Below are 13,579 nucleotides of genomic sequence, written 5' to 3'. Positions count from 1 at the left end.
AGGGAAAATAATAGCATTCTGAATACAGAATGCATTGCAAAACAGCGCTGGAGGGGTTAAAAAAAATAAAATAAAAATTTAACTCACCTTAGTCCACTTGATCTCGCAGCCCGGCATCTCCTTCTGTCTCCTTTGTTGAATAGGACCTGTGGTGAGCATTCATTACAGGAACAGGACCTGTGATGACATCACTCCGGTCATTACATGATCCATCACATGATCCATCACCATGGTAAAAGATCATGTGATGGATCATGTGATGACCGGAGTGACGTCACCACAGGTCCTGTTCAGCAAAGGAGACAGAAGGAGATGCCGGGCTGCGCGTTCAAGTGGACTAAGGTGAGTTAAATTATTATTATTTTTTTTAACCCCTCCAGCGCTATTTTACTTTTCATTCTGTATTCAGAATGCTATTATTTTCCCTTATAACCATGTTATAAGGGAAAATAATAATGATCGGGTCTCCATCCCGATGGTCTCCTAGCAACCGTGCGTGAAAATCACACCGCATCCGCACATTTTCACGCAACCCCATTCACTTCTCTGGCACCTGCGTTGTGTGAAAAACGCAGAATATAGAGCATGCTGCGATTTTCATGCAACGCACAAGTGATGCATGAAAATCACCGCTTATGTGAACAGCCCCATAGAAATGAATGGGTCGGGATTCAGTGCGGGTGCAATGCGTTCACCTACCGCATTGTACCCGTGCGGAAATCTCGCCCGTGTGAACGCAGCCTAACACGGTTTTTATGCCAACAGGTTGGGCATGAAAAGTGTCTGTATACTAGCCGCATTATGCCTTGTTCAGCTGAGAGAAGTGCACTTGCAAACTGAACAAAAACGGAATGCACCAAAATGCATTCCGTTTCGTTTGGTTGCGTCCCCATCGCGGACAGAATAACACTGCAAGCAGCGTTTTTCTGTCCACGATGTGGTGCGGATCTGTTTTCTCTGACACAATAAAAAACAGATCCGTCCCCCATTGACTTTCAATGGTGTTCATGACGGATCCGCCATGGCTATATAAGACATAATTCAACCGGATCTGTTCCTAACGGATGCCTGCGCTTGTATTATTGTAACGGAAGCGTTTTTTTTTATAGATCCATGACGGATCTGCAAAAAACGCTAGTGTGAAAGTAGCCTAACTCTATTCACCTGCCACTCTGGTGGCCTTCTCCAGTCCTGCAGCTATGATATCATTCATGTGACCATTCCCTGGTCTCAGTGGTGATGCTTACATGTACAGCACGTGATTGCTGAGGCCAGTGATTGGCTGCCGTGGTCACATGAATTATGTACATGATGGGGACCAATGGAGAGGCAAGGAATTTTTTTTATTAACTATTCACTACTTATTAACCAACCAAATCCTTTAAAACACAACAAATCATGGCTCTGTTTTATCATGCCTTCACTTCACAATTCTGGCTTCAAAAAGTTGCAGCATGAGGCTTTAGGCTGGGTTCACACTTGAGTGTTTTACAGCGCATTCAAACGCGCTGTAAAACGCTCAACACATGAAAACCAATGCTTCCCTATGGCCCTGGTTCTTACTTGAGCACGCGCTGAAAAACGCCCTACGCTCAAAAAAGTTCTTGCGCTTCTTTGGGGCGTTTTGTCGCGCGTTTGTGGCCATAGGACACTGCTGTTAATCACACAAACGCGCGTAATACGCGCGTTGACTATGGGCAAAAATGAGCGACAAAAACGCGCATATCAAATACGCTCAAGTGTGAACCCAGCCTTAGTGACCTTTTGGCTTCACTTGCACAGAAATTGTGCAACTTTTTGCATTTTAACCATTCGCTCCAATTTTAGGTTAAAAAAAATGGGTGTGGTTGGCTATGTTAACGGGTTTCACTCCTGATTTATCACCTTTTAAAAAGCGACAGTCTCACTCCACTAGGAGGATGGGGTAGGAAAACTCGAGTAGCTTTTCTAGACAAAAGTTTTAGGTTTAAGGATAAGACGAATTTATCAAACATGCAATATTTAATAAATGTGGCATAAAGTACACCAACACAGACTCAAGCAAAATTGACTTAAAAAATTCCCTTCATTATAAATTCCCTCTATGTCTCTTCCACAGAATTACATTTAATTAATGAAACAAATCTAAAAAATATGAAATCAGTTGTTCCTTTTAAGTCATCTTGTATTTCACTGTACCTTATCATAGGTTTCTGTTTTGAGTTTATCATAGTTATTTTTAGACCAGGACTTGGGAATCAAAATCTTCACACCACGTATATAGAACTTTTTGTCTGTGGCATCAAATAGAAATTCTGTAGCTTCTTTCACCATTTCCTTTAGGAAAAAAAAAAAAAAAAGATTGTAATTATTTGGTAGTTACCAATACCAAGTATACTAGCTTACCAGTATTTGATTACTAAACTGTTATTACAGTGTTTAAATGGGGTTCGCAAAGCTTCCCCCCGACCCCCACAATGCCTTCCGGATCCCTCCACGGCCGTCTCCCCGTTGTGCAGATCACAGCATCCAGCGACAGGTGGTACAGGCAATAGCAGGCTGCGCTGCTTGGGTCACGGGTGACGTCACGCATGATGCAAGGGGGCAGGTCACCTTGGCGACCTGCTTTTGGCTGCACCATCCATCGCCAGATGTTCTGTGCTATAGGGAGATGCAGCGACGGCCATGGAGGGATTTGGAAGGACACAGGTGTCAGGAACCAGGTAAGTATTCTTTGTATGAGGGGCCTGGTCACAGTCTTTTTGACCTGCGTATCCAATTTGAAGGCATTTGAGCTAACATTTCCTAACATTTATTGCTGGCCCCAAATGTGTAATGAACTGTTAAAATGTAGTCTTTGTGCTAGGGACTATGTAGTGATAGAAAAAACTAAAGATCTCACTCCATTAAAGGGTTTCTGTCTAAAAAATGGGTATTAAGCTGGCTGACATTAGCGATGTGCTAATGTCAGCTGAACATCACTATATTAGTGCCATCTCACTGCCTGCCGCCGTTATTGAGAAAAACAAACTTTTATAATATGCTAATTAGCCTCTAGGAGGGGGGGGCGTTGAACCTGCTCCTAGAGGCTCCGTTTGCCCAACCTCTTTTCAGGCCCTTCTTCTCTTGATTGACAGGGGCAGGCAGCGCTGCTCTCCTCCCGCCGGCCGTGTCTGCAGTGTAAATCTCGCGGTATTCGGCGCAGGCGCAGTGAGGAAGCCAGCAGCCGCCGAGCGTCCTTCCCTCACTGCGCCTTGTGATTTGGGAAATGCCTCAATATTGAGGACTATTTATCAGTCATTGCAATCCTTTGTAAAATAGTCACAAAGACATCCTACATTTCTTTCCTGTCCTGTTCTCCAGACTGACCTTTTATCAAGACCGACACATTGTAAAAAGAAGGATCTGGTCAGAAAAGTTTTTCAGCCTCAAAATAAATAGTTTCTAATAACTGATCTCAATCTTAAATCTTGGATACAAAGATTGTTGGACAATAAAGCACTCTACATATAAAAATCTGATCTTTAGTGTGGAGAACCCCTTACTCTAAAATGTCACCAATTAATGGTGTCAATACATCTTTATTGGCTGTTGGCTGAATGCTCCTTTAACCAACATCTGGCACATCAGTGTTCGTAGGAATGCTGGTTAGTAGAGATGAGGGAATCGAAGTGGACGAAGTAGAATTCTATCCGAATTTCAGGAAAAATTTGATTTGCACCGAAGCCAAATTTCCTCACGCTTCATGGTAACGAATCACATTTTTTCCTAAAATGGGTGCTGCATGTGGTAGGACATGGAGAAAGGAACAATGGGAAGGCGGGATCACCCATAATGCCATGCATGCAGCCAATCAGCAGCCAGCCAGCCCTGTGATGTCACAGCCCTATAAATAGCCTCAGCCATCTTGGATTCTGCCATTTTCCAGTGTACTTAGTGCAGGGAGAGACGTCAGCAGGCGCTAGGGACAGTGCTAGGAAAAACATCATTGTGCTAAAAATACGAAATACCAGTTCAGGGAAAGATTATTCAAGCTGTAGGGAAAGGATAGGGAGGAATCATTCCACAGCATTTATGTTGAACAGGGTTCTGTAGGGGTGGTTAAAGCCTGGATAATAGGAACAATCCTATTACACCTTGCTGCACTGACTTGGCACCCAAATTGCCATTATACAGCTCTGTAATTCCAGCAAACCGTTCTTGTTATTGGGGTGCAAGTGCTGTTTGATACAGCCATTAACAGGGTTTATTACAAGGAAATATTTCTACGTCTTATTTGCCCTTGTGTGGTGCAGTTATATGTTCTTAAGCATTTTCTGGCTTGTATTAGTGGGAAAAAAAGGGCCTATTTGCCGTTCAGCGGTGCAGTTATATGTTCTAAATCCCTTTTTGTTGTGTATTAGTGGCAAAATTAAAATATATTTGCCGTTCAGCGGTGCAGTTATATGTTCTAAAGCCATTTTTTGTGTGTATTAGTGGGGGGGGGGGGGGAGGCGGCTTATTAGCTGTTGTGTGGTGAAGTGAGGAAATTAGACTTTTTTGGGGTGTTTTAATTTCCTTTTTATTTAATTTATTTGATCTAACAGTATGTTAGACAGAGAAGTGCCAGGCCTTGCACAGAGGAATGGCAGAGGCCTAAATGTTTCTGGTGCAGGCAAAGGTCGAAGCAAAGTAAGGGGCTGTGGCAGCAGGGGTCACTTCGAGGCCTGAGCTCCAAGTGTCAGCTAGTGGTCGTGTCTTGACCAGCAACCCAGCGGTTCTTAAATGGTTGACTCGATTTTCAACTTCGTCGCAAGTGACATCAGACACCCCCAGCCAAAAATCAGTGGGTTAGTCAGACCCAACCCTTAGTTGGCATGGGCTGGGATCAGGCCATGTGCCCTCACCTGTACTCAACCTGCCTCTGTCCTTTTCTGTTCCCTCAGCCAGGGAAGCATTGTATGCTGTGGGCTCAACTCCACTATACAGTGAGGACAAGCTACTAGAAGACAGTCAGCAGCTACTGGCAAGCCAAGATGTGGAGGAGACATCCGCCGCTTCCTCCACTAGGCGGGCAAGTAGTGATGAGGACAGTGGCATGGGAGCTGGTATTGCCACATTGGGGCCCCATGTGGTTTCTACACACTTTCAAAATAATCCTTTAGCGGGGCGAATAGATGCTGGATGCCGAACAGTGTGCTGTCTTCCTGGCGCTAGAGTTCGACACATCGCGGATCGGGTTGACAGATTACTGGGAGTGGCTGGAGAAGATCCAGCGTTCATGGTCCATATCGGAACCAATGACAAAGTTAGGGGTAGGTGGAGAGTCCTTAAAAATGATTTCAGGGATTTAGGTCAAAAGCTTAGGGCAAGGACCTCAAAGGTAGTATTTTCCGAAATACTACCTGTACGACGGGCCACACAAGAAAGGCAGCGGGAGATTAGGGAAATTAACAAGTGGCTCAAGAACTGGTGTAGGAAGGAGGGGTTTGGGTTCCTGGAGAACTGGGCCAACTTCTCTATCAGCTACAGGCTCTATCGTAGGGACGGGCTGCACCCCAATGGGGAAGGGGCAGCTGTGTTGGGGAAGAAGATGGCTAGAAGGTTGGAGGAGTGTTTAAACTAGGGACTGGGGGAGGGTAATTACACTATAGAAGGGGAAGATAGTGCAGATAGAGACCGGGGGCAAGGTAGTGGGACTGGGGGAGGAATGGAAGGAGGGACTAGAACAGTTCAGAAGGAAAGGTGTAGGGTAAAAAATATACATAAACCTCTCAAATGTATGTATACTAATGCCAGAAGCCTGACTAATAAAACTGGTGAACTGGAATTAGTGATGTGTGAGGAGGATTATGACATAGTGGGAATAACTGAGACATGGCTGGATGATAGCTATGACTGGGCGGTTAATGTACAGGGTTACAGTCTGTTTAGAAAAGATTGTCAAAACCGGAGAGGGGGAGGGGTCTGCCTTTATGTAAAGTCCTGTCTAAAGCCCACACTCCGTGAAGATATAAGTGAGGGACATGAACATGTGGAGTCACTGTGGGTAGAGATACATGGAGCTAAAAACAACAATAAATTACTAATAGGAGTTTACTATAAACCGCCTAATATACCAGAGTCCACAGAAAATCTACTACTAAACGAGATAGACAAGGCGGCAAATCATAATGAGGTGGTTATTATGGGGGACTTCAACTACCCAGATATAGACTGGGAAACTGAAACTTGTATATCTCATAAAGGAAACATATTCTTGGCAATAACCAAAGACAATTACCTCTCCCAACTGGTTCAGGACCTGACTAGAGGGACTGCCATACTGGACTTAGTATTAACCAATAGACCTGACAGAACAACAGACATGCAGGTTGGGGGATACCTGGGAAATAGTCACCATAAAGTAATAACCTTCCAATTATCATTCAAAAGAGCGTTTCTACAGGGAGGAACAAAAATACCAAACTTCAAAAAAGCTAAATTTAGCCAACTAAGAGAGGCCATAGGCCTAACTAAATGGGATAAAGTCCTCACAAATAAAAATACAGCCACAAAATGGGATATCTTTAAAAGCATCCTAAAAGCTCATTGTGAGAGGTACATACCGTATGGGAATAAAAGGTTAAGGAACAAAAATAAACCAATGTGGATAAATAGAACTGTAAAGAAAGCAATAAATGACAAAAAAAAAAGCATATAAAACACTAAAACAGGAGGGTAGCACGGAAGCACTGAAAAACTATAAGGAAAAAAATAGAACATGTAAAAAACAAATAAATGCGGCCAAAGAGAGTAAAACTAACCCTAAAATGTTTTTCAATTATATAAATGTTAAAAAGTATAAATCTGAAGGTGTCGGCCCTTTAAAGAGTAATGAGGGAGGATTCGCAGAGAGCGACGAGGAGAAAGCAAAGCTGTTAAATATTTTTTTCTCCAATGTATTCACTGAGGAAAATAAACTGTCAGATGAAATGCTGAATGTTGAAATAAATTCCCCATTAAAAGTGTCCTGTCTGACCCAGGAAGAAGTACAACAGCGACTTAAAAAGATCAAAATAGACAAATCGCCAGGACAGGATGGCATACACCCCCGTATCCTAAGGGAATTAAGTAATGTCATGGCCAGACCCTTATTTCTGATATTTGTGGACTCTATACTGACAGGGAATGTCCCACAGGATTGGCGCATGGCAAATGTGGGGCCAATATTCACAAAGGGTCCAAAAACAGAGCCTGGAAACTATAGGCCGGTAAGTTTAACATCTGTTGTGGGTAAACTGTTTGAAGGTTTTCTGAGAGATGCTATCTTAGAGCATCTTAACGGAAATAAGCAAATAACGCCATATCAGCATGGCTTCGTGAGGGATCGGTCATGTCAAACTAATTTAATCAGTTTCTATGAGGAGGTAAGTTCTAGACTTGACAGCGGCGAATCAATGGATGTCGTATATCTGGATTTCTCCAAAGCATTTGACACTGTACCACATAAAAGGTTAGTATATAAAATGAGAATGCTCGGACTGGGAGAAAACGTCTGTAAGTGGGTAAGTAACTGGCTGAGTGATAGAAAACAGAGGGTGGTTATTAACGGTACATACTCAGATTGGGTCACTGTTACTAGTGGAGTACATCAGGGGTCAGTATTGGGCCCTATTCTCTTCAATATATTTATTAATGATCTTGTAGAAGGCTTGCATAGTAAAATATAAATTTTCGCAGATGACACTAAACTGTGTAAAGTAATTTACACTGAAGAGGACAGTATACTACTACAGAGCGATCTGGATAGATTGGAGGCTTGGGCAGATAAGTGGCAGATGAGGTTTAACACTGACAAATGTAAAGTTATGCACATGGGAAGGAATAATACAAGTCACCCGTACATACTAAATGGTAAAACACTCGGTAACACTGACATGGAAAAGGATCTAGGAATTTTAATAAACAGCAAACTAAGCTGCAAAAAACAGTGTCAGGCAGCCGCTGCCAAGGCCAATAAGATAATGGGTTGCATCAAAAGGGGCATAGATGCCCGTGATGAGAACATATTCCTGCTACTTTACAAATCATTAGTCAGACTACACATGGAGTACTGTGTACAGTTCTGGGCTCCAGTGAACAAGGCAGACATAGCAGAGCTGGAGAGGGTCCAGAGGAGGGCAACTAAAGTAATAACTGGAATGGGGCAACTACAGTACCCTGAAAGATTATCAAAATTAGGGTTATTCACGTTAGAAAAAAGACGACTGAGGGGAGATCTAATTACTATGTATAAATATATCAGGGGTCAGTACAGAGATCTATCCCATCATCTATTTATCCCCAGGACTGTGATGAGGGGACATCCTCTGCGTCTGGAGTAAAGAAGGTTTGTACACAAACATAGAAGAGGATTCTTTACGGTAAGAGCAGTGAGACTATGGAACTCTCTGCCTGAGGAGGTGGTGATGGTGAGTACAATAAAGGAATTCAAGAGGGGCCTGGATGTATTTTTGGAGTGTAATAATATTACAGGCTATGGCTACTAGAGAGGGGTCGTTGATCCAGGGAGATATTCTGATTGCCTGATTGGAGTCGGGAAGGAATTTTTTATTCCCCTAAAGTGAGGAAAATTGGCTTCTTCCTCACAGGGTTTTTTTTGCCTTCCTCTGGATCAACTTGCAGGATAACAGGCCGAACTGGATGGACAAATGTCTTTTTTCGGCCTTATGTACTATGTTACTATGTTACTATGACCAGGACGGTCCATGACCTTCCCAGGAGATTCTGTCGGGAGCAGCGGTTCATTTCTGAGACGTCCGTATAGTGCGGGAGGAATCTGAAGACCCTCTCCATCTCCGTGCAACACAGGATGTCTTCCTTCCCATCCGCCGCAAGTAAATTCGGATCAAACCGAATGTTTTCAAAAAATTCGGCGACCCGGCCGAATCTAAATTTTGAAAAATTCACTCCTCTCTACTGGTTAGCAATAATCTGCTAATGTAAAGATTACCCGATGAACGAACAAAACACTTGTTTAGCTGATAATTCGATCTTTCATGTGGTCACCTAAATCATAGTTTGTTGGCAGCAGATCCCGCTGTCTTCCTTCCCAACAAGCGCCTGCTCAGTTGAGCAGTGTAAAGGGCCTTAAGGCATTGCCAGTCACCTCTGGTGGGGTCTTATCCAAGCCAGAGCAAAAAATTGGATGTTGAAATTCAACATATCTGATCCTGAATTAATCTGTCAGTAAAGATTCAGGAGGCCCCCATACATGTAAGAGAAAGGTTGGCTGACTTTTTTCCTATGTGTCTGTGGGCTTTAATGTGAGGGAACGTATGTAGTGGTAGCCAAGTGTATGGGTCACTCAGTACAACTATATTGAAGATACAGTATTCATTCTCTTTGATTATTTTTGTATCTTTCATAGACTGAGTCGTAGGTAGTGGGTCATATGTATACTGCCCCACTCTGGAGTATACATATGCCTCACTCCCTTTGAGTATCCTCCACCATCACAGAGTATAAATGTGCCCCACTAACTATGAGTATCCTTCCCATTAAAAAGGATACTCATAGGGAGTGGGGACGTGTTCCATTGAATAGTGTTTGGGCCTCTATCAATATTTATCACCTATGTTTATCCATGTGAACTGCACTGATAAATCAAAGACAAGCAATCATTGAGTTGGGATGCTCACTTGATGCTTAAATGCACTACTGAGAAAAAGGCTAGCTTGCAAAAACAATATGACTGAACTGTTTTTGTTTTTACACCATGGCCTCCATTGTCCTTCTAATCCAAAGAGATATAAATGAGCAGCTTGTTAAGATTAATAAATATCATGTTTACCATACACTAAAATCTAAAATAATTCCAATTCTTACCTTAATATTCTCAATGATCAGCAGATCTTCCTTGACATTAGGATTGATGGCGATAACTATATCTTCATATCCCCCATTGTTGAGCTTTACTATGGAACACTCACTTTTGGCAAAGAAGTAAAAAACTAAAACTAATGCAAAAATATTTCTTGGTGCCATTGTCAACGATTACGAGAACTGTGTAAAATGTGGTATGAATACTGTTTCCTTGTATGCAACGTTTATATACTCTTATGACTTATCAATAATTGTGCATTGACTTTGCTTATGACATAGTAGTCTGAAATTGGTTATCTTTACGTCCTAGTGATTTGAGATGATTCATAATTTGACAGGGAAAAGCTCAGTACGTTATGTCTTCCTGTTGGCACCATAAACGTGCATTCCACATAATAATATTACGACATCTGAAGCAGTTCCTGGTCAATAGGAAGAGTCAGAAACCACTCAAACATTAGGATAAATTTTAGGATAATTAATGTTAGATTACTTTTGCAAAAGTATATATAATATAGTCACTAATATTATAGTGAATGGGGTCGGGCGGACTTCAGGCAGCGCATGGCTGTACACGGTAGTTAAAGATCCGGCATGCTGTTTCCATGCCGGAACCGCCTTCTGGAATGGGTAACGCCAGTGTTAAACAGGCCTAAGCCTTCACTAACGTCAAAATGAAAATATGGACTTCCGGTTCCGGCGCTCGTATGTGAAGCAGCAGGGGAAGAGAGAACCGATTACAAAGCCACGAGCATCTTTCAGAGGGGTGCAAACCCCACTCACTTGCCTTATATCTCCTCCGGAGTGGATGGAGAAATACCTGACCAGAAGTGGTGCCAGTGTGGGAAGCCCGGCATACCGCAGGCACGCGAAGGGCGAAGCAGGGGAAGACAAGATGGCGGGTGCTGCAGATCTCCTCATGCGTTCAGCCAGATCCTCATCCCAGCCTCCCCCCATCACCTTGAAGGCCATTGAACCGGCTGTTGACGCGGAGAACCCCGACCAGGAGACCGAGGTATTGCAAGGACTAGGGGTAGGATGTAAAGCCTTGGCAGTGGAAGTTGCTAAACTTTTAGCCCCAGACATTAAAGCTGCGCTTGAGGCTGCAGTGGAAACCACGCTGTCGCAGCTGCAGGCCCCGATGTATCTAGGCACTCATCCCAGATTTCTGAGCTGGAAGACAAGATCAGCTCGCTAGAAAATGACCTGGGCCAGTCCCAGAGGCAACTACAGGCAGTGCTGCAGTCCACCTCGGGTCTCCGCGACAAACTAGAGGACCTGGAAAATCGGTCTCGACGCAGCAATATAACAATTATTGGCCTACCAGAGTCGATACCTTCCAGCCAGCTTGCGTCAATTTGTGCGGTGGACATACCAAAGGCCCTCGGCATCCGCAGCCCCTGTGTTGTGGAAAGGGCACATCGTGTAGGCCCGATGCGTTCGGACCAAAATGGTGAGCACAACGACGGTGATCATATTGCAAGGCCTCGTCCCACTATTGTTAAATATCTGATCTACGCAGAAAAAGCTGACATTTTGGGACACTTCAAGAAGAGAGGGAAGCCGGTCGATGTTAGAGGCTATAAAGTTCTACTATTTGGTGATTATAGCGCTGAGGTTTCCAGAAGGAGAAGGGCTTTCTCAGTGATCTGCTCAAATCTGGCAAGGAAGAAGCGAAAGTTCGCTTTGCTATACCCGGCGATTCTGAAAGTGTTTACGGATGATGGCTCCGCAGAAACTTTCATGACACCAGAGGAGGCCGAGAAAAGTGTAAATATGCCAACAGTAGAGGATGCAGCAGAGTGGACGCCTGACTCGCTTACACCATCTGGAAGGCCACCATCGTCACAGCGAGACAGGCCAACCTCACAAAGGCCGAGATCACCACGCCGACGAGGGAATCGGAACTTTGAAGATCGTCGTTCCAGGAGAGACTAAAGCGCTATGCACCTGTTCTGGGAATAATTGATCTTACCTGTAATTGGTAGTCATGTCAGTGAGTTATCACATTTATGGCAACTGTTCTATCTGTTATTTATCTATGATACTGACGACTTCCATGGCTCTCATTGGCGGATGTTAGTAAGCTACCCCGTTAAACCGCCGCCAGATGTTTGACATGGAACCGTATATTGATCACCTGTCTAGGTATTAAGTCGGGAAATAACATAATTCCAAAGAGTTTTTTATGGGTACTGAGCAAAGGTTCTTCCGGATAGCGGTTAGGGATTGTATACCCATTGTTGGAATTGAGCACAGGAAGACAAGAGATAGCGAAGTCTCTAGATAGACGAGAAAAAAGTGAAGTCAGAAAGTTATAAGTTCGCAATCACCCTAGGTAATAAAGGGGTTATTTTGTTTTTCAAGTTGGGAAGAGAGGGAGACGGATTTTATAGCACTGCAGATATTCTATTCGTACCTTGTGATAGAAATTAGCATAGTATCAAGATGGTCAATATAGTGACCTGGAATGTTAAGGGGCTACGCTCTCCTCATAAAAGAATGATGGTCTTACGTCACTTGAAAAAATTACATGTGGATATTGCTTTGTTACAAGAAACGCATCTAGGAGCGGCAGATTTTAAAAGAATGCAGAAGTTATGGGTGGGAGAAGTGATAGGGTCCCCATCTGACGGGAAAAAGGCAGGTGTGTTAGTGTTGCTGCATAAAAAACTAAATTATAAGATACTGACAACAGAAGCGGATGACAGCGGGAGGTTGGTAACCCTAACCATTGAAACCCCTGCAGGGACATTATCAATTTATAATGTCTATGCTCCAAATGTACAAGCAGGTCCCTTCATTGGGAATCTAGAATGGCGAATCTTGCAAGATTCCAATGACCTAGTGTTACTTGGAGGAGATCTTAATATGGTACACTCGGTCCTTGAAGATAGAAAACGAACTAGGGCTAGCAAAGCAGATAAGCAAAAGACCACGTCCATGCTTCCCAGTATGATAGACGCGACCAAGTTAACGGATATCTGGCGACATTGCAATCCCATGGAACGGGAATATACACACTTCTCTCACTCTCAATGTGCTTGGTCTCGGATAGATTACTTCCTAGGGTCCAGCTTATTGACCACCAAAGTAAGTAAGGTGAAGATAGAAGAGATGGTGATTTCCGATCATTCACCGGTATTATTGAGATTGAGAGAAGTCACCGCAAAGGGCCAAGATATTCTATGGCGACTTTCGGGATACTTAGCCATGGATGAAACTTTTAAATCTAAGCTGTTAGGATGGTGGTGGGAATACAAAGATACAAATGGGCAACATCAGGACAACCCTTCCCTTTTTTGGGACACAGCAAAAGCTGTATTAAGAGGAAAAATCATCTCCTACACGATAGCTCAAAAAAAGGACACACGTTCCAAATTTTTAGAAGCTACTAATAATCTTAGAGCGCTCTACACAGAGTTCCAACAGAACCCCACAGAGGCCCACAAAACTAAATGGGTTACGGCTAAACATAACTATGACCACTATTCAGAAAAATTGGAAAGGATCCATGCAGACCACTCTTCAGCATATTTTTTCAAATTTGGGAACAAGTCAGGTAGATTGTTGGCTAGGCTTGCACAAGGGAAGAGAACACAATTGCCACCTCCTAGGCTCCAAACAGGTGAGGGAGATCTGTCTAGTGATCCAAAAATCACACTAGAGATATTTAAAAGCTATTATGAACAGTTATATACCCAGGACCCTTGTGACATTACTGAGGGCCGTTCCTTCCTGGACTCGGTCTCTC

At 43.4% G+C, this 13,579-nt stretch overlaps 1 protein-coding gene across 1 annotated transcript in view; it reads right to left on the bottom strand.

The window, feature by feature from the left end:
- The window catches only part of LOC120978901 (calcium-activated chloride channel regulator 1-like), a 44,000-nt gene extending 34,013 nt beyond the window's left edge, over positions 1-9,987 (bottom strand). The window contains exons 1-2 of the mRNA XM_040407319.1: positions 9,829-9,987; positions 2,179-2,316 (exon numbers count right to left, since the gene is read on the bottom strand). Of these exons, the coding sequence (XP_040263253.1) occupies positions 2,179-2,316; positions 9,829-9,987 (297 nt within the window). The remainder of the gene's footprint in view (positions 1-2,178; positions 2,317-9,828) is intronic.
- Positions 9,988-13,579: the final 3,592 nt, after the last annotated feature.

Source organism: Bufo bufo, chromosome 9, assembly GCF_905171765.1.
Source record: "Bufo bufo chromosome 9, aBufBuf1.1, whole genome shotgun sequence".
In the NCBI taxonomy this organism is placed as follows: domain Eukaryota; kingdom Metazoa; phylum Chordata; class Amphibia; order Anura; family Bufonidae; genus Bufo; species Bufo bufo.
This window is presented reverse-complemented; position numbering and strand designations above follow the sequence as displayed.